The sequence below is a fragment of the Oncorhynchus clarkii genome, chromosome 6 (assembly GCF_045791955.1).
Source record: "Oncorhynchus clarkii lewisi isolate Uvic-CL-2024 chromosome 6, UVic_Ocla_1.0, whole genome shotgun sequence".
In the NCBI taxonomy this organism is placed as follows: Eukaryota; Metazoa; Chordata; class Actinopteri; order Salmoniformes; family Salmonidae; genus Oncorhynchus; species Oncorhynchus clarkii.
Genome location: NC_092152.1, coordinates 78205728 through 78214544, shown reverse-complemented (window position 1 = coordinate 78214544; position 8817 = coordinate 78205728). Strand labels below are relative to the sequence as shown.

The following is an 8817-nucleotide window of genomic DNA, read 5'->3' as shown; positions in this document are numbered from 1 at the left end:
TGTGTGAGTGGGTGGTGGGTTGTGTAAGTGTGTGGGTACGTGTGGTGGGTTGTGTGAGTGTGTGGGTACGTGTGTTGGGTTGTGTGAGTGTGTGGGTACGTGTGTTGGGTTGTGTGTGTGTGTGGGTACGTGTGGTGGGTTGTGTGAGTGTGTGGGTACGTGTGGTGGGTTGTGTGAGTGTGTGGGTACGTGTGTTGGGTTGTGTGAGTGGGTGGGTACGTGTGGTGGGTTGTGTGAGTGTGTGGGTACGTGTGGTGGGTTGTGTGAGTGTGTGGGTACGTGTGGTGGGTTGTGTGAGTGTGTGGGTACGTGTGTTGGGTTGTGTGAGTGTGTGGGTACGTGTGTTGGGTTGTGTGTGTGAATGTATGTGTTAGGGATATAAAGTTCGGTGTTATCTGAAGTGTGTTTTACTGAGCCCAGCAGTGTAGATTGCGGTGGAAAGGTTTGGCGTTGACAGATACATTTATTTCAGTGTGCAGGATACGGGTAGATGTGCTGCTAAATTACAACTGTGCCAACAGTTGATATGGCCTATTCAGTTATTATAACATTCTGTAACGTCTTCTTCAAGAACTTTACTGTAACACCATTTAATACACATACTGGATATTGCATCATAAATGATAAACATTGCTTTAATCATTTATCTCAGTCATTAAATCACAGATTCACACGTTCCTCATTTGATCTTGTGAGATTTTATTATGACACAGGATCCACTTGATCCAGCTTGCTGGTAGCATGTTCATTCTCTCCCCTGCAGGGTCAGTTTGCTGGTAGCATGTTCATTCTCTCCCCTGCAGGGTCAGTTTGCTGGTAGCATGTTCATTCTCTCCCCTGCAGGGTCAGTTTGCTGGTAGCATGTTCATTCTCTCCCCTGCAGGGTCGGTTTGCTGGTAGCCATGTTAATTCTCTCCCCTGCAAGGTCGGTTTGCTGGTAGCCATGTTAATTCTCTCCCCTGCAGGGTCAGTTTGCTGGTAGCCATGTTAATTCTCTCCCCTGCAAGGTCAGTTTGCTGGTAGCCATGTTAATTCTCTCCCCTGCAGGGTCGGTTTGCTGGTAGCCATGTTAATTCTCTCCCCTGCAGGGTCAGTTTGCTGGTAGCATGTTAATTCTCTCACCTGCAGGGTCGGTTTGCTGGTATCCATGTTAATAATCTCCCCTGCAGGGTCGGTTTGCTGGTAGCATGTTAATTCTCTCACCTGCAGGGTCGGTTTGCTGGTAGCCATGTTAATTCTCTCCCCTGCAGGGTCAGTTTGCTGGTATTATGTTAATTCTCTCTCCTGCAGGGTCAGTTTGCTGGTAGCCATGTTAATTCTCTCACCTGCAGGGTCGGTTTGCTGGTAACCATGTTAATTCTCTCCCCTGCAGGGTCAGTTTGCTGGTAGCATGTTAATTCTCTCACCTGCAGGGTCGGTTTGCTGGTATCCATGTTAATAATCTCCCCTGCAGGGTTGGTTTGCTGGTAGCATGTTAATTCTCTCACCTGCAGGGTCAGTTTGCTGGTAGCCATGTTAATTCTCTCACCTGCAGGGTCGGTTTGCTGGTAACCATGTTAATTCTCTCCCCTGCAGGGTCAGTTTGCTGGTAGTCATGTTAATTCTCTCCCCTGCAGGGTCGGTTTGCTGGTATTATGTTAATTATCTCCCATGCAGGGTCGGTTTGCTGGTAGCATGTTAATTCTCTCCCCTGCAGGGTCTGTTTGTGAAGTGTAATCATGTGGCTCTGGTGAGCTGCTAAAATAGCCACTAGGAAATTCCTGGAGTGGTTAGGATTGCAACAAGATAGACTGCTTACCGCTACACTGCTCACACACACACAGGCACATATGCGCGTACGCACACAAACACATACAGTACAATGCACATGTAGGCTACTTCCACAGCTTTACATTGCAATGAGAGAAAACCAAGACTGACAAAGTGAGGATGTTTCCATGTGCTAGTGGCTCCTCACAGCAGCTGCTGCAGGACAGTATGTTTCTCTCTCTGTCCTAGTGGGACTGAGCACGCTCTCTCTCCATCCATTACATTACACACAAACACACACTGAAGATGTTTGTCTGAATGTCATCAGACAGGCATTGCCTGTTCAGACACGCTCTGTCTGGTCGCCAGGAGACACAGTGACTGTTAGGTTACACTGCCCTTACCTTAGTTCACTGTTTCAGCTGGTAACTTCCTGGTATTTACTGAGAAATTATGTGCTTTCTGGTATTTCAAATAATTCAAAACAATTGATGATGATTGGTTAGAGATGAATTTCAAAGAAACTAAAGCATGTTTAATTATTATATAACAACCACTTTCTCCTGATATGACCAAGCTTTGTTTTCAGAGGTTGCAAATTGAATTAAATTCAGTTTGAGGTGAATGTAATGGCATAATTGATACAATAGTGTGAATGTGGCAGAATGCACCTGGAACAGAGACAGAGTTATGATTGTGTGTGTGGGTATGTGTGTGTTTGTGCCCACCTGGGTTATTGTATTGTGGTGTCGTGGGGGAGTGTATGAGGAGAGTTATGTTATTGTGGTGTGTGTTGTTGGAGGAGCTCAGGGTGACTCTGGTGACACATCCAACATACACTCACACAAATAGCAAGTTCAAATGTGTCAATGGAGGCCATGTGTGTGTGGATCTTGTCTCTGCGTGTGTGTGTGCAGGACTATGTGTTTGTATGTGTGTGTACGGTATACATGTCATTTCCTTACATCCTCAAAGTACATATAGACAAAGCATGCTCATAATGTATGGACACATTCAATGGGAGAGACAAACAGCTGAACTCTGTTAATTTGAAAAATGGGCAAGAGGCCAATGCTTGTCCTCATATTTGGCTGTGTCCTATTTTCTCAGCACGTGTTACATAACACGCCTCTACAACCAGAGAGAAAAAAACTTCCCTGGAAAATTCCCCACCTCAACTCGCCTAGCGATCCGCCCTGCATGCTGACTCACACCCCCATGGCCCAAGACGTTCTGTCTGGTTCAGGGTTCTGATGTGGGTTGGTGGTGAGGGCCTTTTCCTTCCGCTGCAACATTACTTATACTTCTGACATCTTATTCCCATTACAGGGAAGACATGCTTTACATTGAGTGCATATGAAGGACATATTTAAGACATATGTGGACATGGTCCTATTTAGCAGAGAGCTAGGAAAGTGATGTGTATCTGGACGTGATCTGCAAAATGCCCCTTATATAAAGTATGTGTACAGTAAGCAACTTCTACTGCATCAGTTGAATAATTAAAGGTGGCACCTCTACTATACCCCTATCATAGGAGGAGTCCTATGGGGAAATCTTTATGGCATTACTAACACTAGTTCTCATCCATTTCAAGTTCAACCTTTTCATTTATCAAATAGCAGACTGTCTAAAATATTTAATTTAACAGATTAAAAGGTTTCAGTTTATAGGCCTATTTGTCTTATTCACCGTTTACTTGAAATGTGTTTTGAAAGGGCTGTTTGGCTCTGGTCAAAAGTAGTGCACTATATAGGGAATAGTCTGCCATTTGGGATGCAAACATGGTCTCTATGGAAGAGACAACATTATTTGACCTCTCCCAGTCGTAGGTCAGCTTGCTCTCTTTCCATAGCCTGGTGGAATAAAAACTGAGCTGCCACGTTTCATTAGTGAAGCAGAGTAATTCAGTGTGGATTTCAACGTTTCTCCCTAAACTGACTAAACTGAAGGTGTGGCATTTATACTGCATGTCGTTGTACATGTAGCATTGAATCCCAGGCTTCCCCTCCACCAGATTCAATTCAGTAAGCAGAGTGACCGAGAGTATCATGGTGTCAGGCTGTGTGGCCTAACTCTGCTGTACACAACATGCCAGTGGACTAATGGTCTGGGGCTAGATCCAAAAACACACTGTAGTCTTCTCTGAACAGTTGCACATGGAAATCTAGCCAAAATCAAATATTTTACTATGTCATTATCTGTTGAACAAAACAACGTTCTTCCATAGTTTTGGTTCATTGTTACACTGTCATCCAAGAGTTGCTGAAGTTCCTTCAGTAACAAAACAACCTTGACATATAGGCTATCCTGGGACAGCACAGTGTTTTAGTCTAGAATGTACTAAATGTAATGAGCTACTTGTTGCCAATGAGACAGCAATGTGAACAAACAAACCCAGCGTGACTAGCCAATAGCAACAGAGCATGAGCTGGTGGTGTAGCAGTCTTTACCTGGAGTCCAGTTTGTTACATGGAAGTTCTACAATCTACTATCTATGAAGTCAAAACTCTGTACAAATAAGCACACTGTACAGCGTGGCTAAATTCAGAGAAAAAAAGCAGCAAAGTCATGAACTTTGAGGGTGGATTTTCCGGAGAAGCAGGTCTTACTGGTTGTCTAGGTCACGGGGTAGTCTCGTGATCACACCCTGCTATCACCCGCGCCAACTGTTGCTGGGGGGATAGATAGCGAGCGATGCCGCGAGGACCTGTGTTTAGTGGTGTCCCGCCTCAGGTTACAGCGTTTAAGAAAAGAAAGTGTTGAAAAGGGAAAACCACAACGAGCAGTTAGCTCTGCCCTGGCTGGCTGGGGATGTGTCAGATGTAAACACACTGCCAATGGGAGGTGGAACTGGAACTAGAAGTCATACCACAGTAAACAGGTGTCTAGTTGGAGCGAGAGTCATGGGATTAAACTCCATTATGTCCAGTAGAAGTGGAGGAAGCCTTCATACCCTGGTCCATTTCAACAGTATAGGGATGCACTTCATGCCAACAGGTTGAATAATACAGTAGAAACCAACAGTTATAGAAGACAACAGAGAGTAGAGTGTTTTAGCAGGAGGATTGTTTATTGGTGTTATGCTTTGAGCTGCAACCCTCTGTTCTACTGTCTACTGTCATCTCTGTGACCGACTGCTCGTAACAAAGAAATAAATATGGAGGATATAAAACCATGCCTGCATATAACGCCAGAGAATAATTTACACTAGAAAAGAGTAATGACACGGTGGCAGCAGCCGCTGGTAGAAAGTGTGTTGCTAGCTGCAGGCCAGAAAGACGTAGAAATGTTTAAGGCAAGGCCTCTCCTCCTGCACAGATATAGCCTTCTCTTAGCCGATAGACTGGCCTGGAAGAACACAGAACACAAAACTATTAGTTGTGACTTATACAACACATACACCAAGTATACTTTTACGCACAAGTATTAGTTGTTTTACACAAGAAAACTCACATTTATTTACACAACAAAATTCTCTCACACAAAACACACAATGATACGTTTATTTACATACAACTATTTGTTAGTATTGACAGGTAGTGATGTTAAGGTTGAGATGAGGGGGACAATAATGAGTGTGGGACAGGAAGGAAACGTACCTTTGTTGCTTACAGACACTTCTGGATGTTGTTCAGGACATCTTCATAGACAGCGTTGTACAGATGTTCCTTTGACTTAGTTCCATCTAGCTGCACTGTAAACACCACACAAATAATCAGTAACATGAAAACAGATATTACACAAGTAGGAGAACACACGCACACACACAGAAGCATTACACATTTATCACAAACACGTGATTTAACGGGAGCACGGATATACTGTGCACATACACAAAACAAACACTTACCAACATCAACTCCTGATGTTTCCATGATGATCTTGTGTTTGGTGTACATGGGCCAGACGTGACCATCAAACAGACCCGGGGGATCTGGTACCTTGTAGTTTCTTGAGCTGCACACAGGACACACACACAGGACACACACACACACAGGACATACACACACACAGACACACAGAGAGGACACACACAGACACCTGGGATTAGCTGAAAGGTTACTCCACAACAGCAAAGCAGCAGAAGCTGGATGTTCAGGTAGATATGTCCGTGTTTCAGTGTTTAACTTACCACCTCCTCTTTTTGCATACTTCGTATGGAATGGAAATAAAATAGCGTTGGTTCAGCACGTCGATCAAAGGTCTGCAGGAACACAAACAGAATTGGAAATATTATATTTTTAGTTTTATACATTTTACAAGTTGACCGAATGAGATGAAAGTACGTCTCACTCCTGTGTGGAATGGACCGGCCCCTCACCCAGAGTTTTAGGGAGAGAACAGACACTCCTGTGTGGAATGGACCGGCCCCTCACCCAGAGTTTTAGGGAGAGAACAGACACTCCTGTGTGGAATGGACCGGCCCCTCACCCAGAGTTTTAGGGAGAGAACAGACACTCCTGTGTGGAATGGACCGGCCCCTCACCCAGAGTTTTAGGGAGAGAACAGACACTCCTGTGTGGAATGGACCGGCCCCTCACCCAGAGTTTTAGGGAGAGAACAGACACTCCTGTGTGGAATGGACCGGCCCCTCACCCAGAGTTTTAGGGAGAGAACAGACACTCCTGTGTGGAATGGACCGGCCCCTCACCCAGAGTTTTAGGGAGAGAACAGACACTCCTGTGTGGAATGGACCGGACCCTCACCCAGAGTTTTAGGGAGAGAACAGACACTCCTGTGTGGAATGGACCGGCCCCTCACCCAGAGTTTTAGGGAGAGAACAGACACTCCTGTGTGGAATGGACCGGCCCCTCACCCAGAGTTTTAGGGAGAGAACAGACACTCCTGTGTGGAATGGACCGGCCCCTCACCCAGAGTTTTAGGGAGAGAACAGACACTCCTGTGTGGAATGGACCGGCCCCTCACCCAGAGTTTTAGGGAGAGAACAGACACTCCTGTGTGGAATGGACCGGCCCCTCACCCAGAGTTTTAGGGAGAGAACAGACAGGCTTTTCACTCATTTGACATGCTTGTTACTTAGTTAAACAGGAAGAAAGAGTCAAAGTATTGACGAAGTGTACTGGTGTTACTACTATATTACTGTGGTATCATACTTTACATAGAACAACAAAGCTGCTAAATGAACCAGATCTACAACTACTGATGTTCTACTGAGACACAGAAACACATTTTGTCCTCCTCACCCAAATTTGAGGAGCAGGAGGAGAGGAAGAAGGGGAGAGAGACAAGAGTCCTCACCCATAGGTGTAAAGCAGGAATCCTTCCACGATGAGGATGTGAGTTCCCTCATCCCTGTGGTCAGACTCTGGGAGAATCTCCGTATCCAAGGTGTTGTTGACGCCGTGCGACCTTTCAAACTTCACCGGGTCGTCAAGCCAGGCGTAGATGGTACTCATCATGGCGTCCATGTCGAGGGCAGTGATGACTGGAGGGATGAAGGAAAGAAAAAGGCATATAAAGGGAGAGAGACAGTGAGAAATGGACAGATATACAGCTAAAATCCACCTTCTAGGTTAAGGTGCATGATGATTGTATTAAGTAGTAGTGTGTTACACACCCACACACAGACAGACTCACCCCCCCAACCCTTCCAGAAAGAACCCGTCTTACCATCATACTGCTTAAAGCCATCTTCACCAACTTCAATCTGATCTTGTGGCTGAAACATACATGAATGAGATGTACCCAGGTACAGTCTAACATTCTGCCATATGAACACCTCAGGGTCTGCCAACCCTCCCTCACGCCTCTCTCCCAACACACACTGAAGGAAATACCTGCTCTTCTATCCAAGCAATGACATCCATATAGATTCAAAGCTCTGACGAATCTAGCCCATGTGCAATGTGCGTTTACTCTATCACTAGCATAACGACCAACATAATAGCAACAGTAATAGCTATAGTAATACACTCATAAGAGACTCACCTTGAAAAAGTCATCCTGATGAACCACACAACAGTTGGGAAGGTTCTTGATCAGTTTGTTGGTGAGGGTGGTCTTTCCCCCGTTGGTTACGCTGTAAAGACATACACAATCACATATGGTAAAAACACCACGAGGGAGGGCGCTGTATTGTACAACGTCGCTGGCATTACATATGAATGGCAACTAGTGGGCAGAGGGACAGATAACGATTTACACACGTTTGTATTCTTTTAGCGCCGCAGGTAACATTGTAATGTTAAATCGCCCGACGCTGGCAACATTATTGTCTTGAATTTCGTTACAATGTACACCAACTTTTAATGACGGCTGCACACGTATTACATTGTCACAACCGGAGACGAACCTCTTCGCCACAGACAGAAGGGGTTATAAATATATTAGTATTCGCTCCCGGGGCGATGAGGCTATGTCAGAATCATATTTGGGGTATTTATTAGACAATGGAAATATAGTGCTGGAAAGGGAAGGGCTGGAAAGTCGCCACGATGACAGAAAGACAACGGACAAGCGGTATTCCTATGGAACGCGCCCAGCCCCACGTGCTGCGGCCTAGTAGGCTATATTACCGGTATTTCAAGACACTCACCCTCCGATGCCGATAATGCACTTCATCTTGTCAGACAGTGAAAGTTCAGGAAACTTGCAAAAAACGTCAAAAAAACCAGGACCGGTCAGCCCTCTAGGAACTCAGTGATCAGACGGAAGAAAGCTTCAAAAGAGAAGGTTCAGTAAATGTTAACTACTTGATTCTTCCATATTTCAGAATATGGTGAAAGGTTGGACGATGTCACTTCGCTGTGTGCTTCCACCAAGAGAGAAATAAACTGCTAGGCTCACTACTACACTTACTGCCAGTTCAACGGTGATTGGCTATATAAACACTTCAGTCCCAGCAGAAACATAAAACCCACAGCCAATCAGGAAGCGATGAAATCTTCACCCCCGCTTTCCCCGCCCACCTGTTTTTCTAGAGCCAATTAAAATAAAACTTTAATGCAAAAAAATTGAGATTTTGTTGTTGTCTGAAAAAGGAAAAAAATAAAACACTTGTTAGTTCTTTGTCCATTGCTCATGTTTTTATTTTTCTTCTTATTG

At 44.9% G+C, this 8817-nt stretch overlaps 1 protein-coding gene across 1 annotated transcript; it reads right to left on the bottom strand.

Annotated features, from left to right (window-relative positions):
- Window positions 1–4803: 4803 nt before the first annotated feature.
- On the bottom strand, window positions 4804–8590 carry LOC139411642 (muscle-specific beta 1 integrin binding protein 2). Its single transcript, XM_071158245.1, has 8 exons — window positions 8309–8590; window positions 7702–7792; window positions 7384–7432; window positions 7012–7198; window positions 5885–5956; window positions 5603–5709; window positions 5352–5446; window positions 4804–5100 (listed from the first exon to the last, which is right to left on the bottom strand). Exons 1-7 carry the CDS (start codon window positions 8332–8334, stop codon window positions 5361–5363), a joined length of 618 nt encoding a protein of 205 aa, XP_071014346.1. The 5' UTR covers window positions 8335–8590; the 3' UTR covers window positions 4804–5100; window positions 5352–5360.
- Between the last annotated feature and the right edge of the window lie 227 nt (window positions 8591–8817).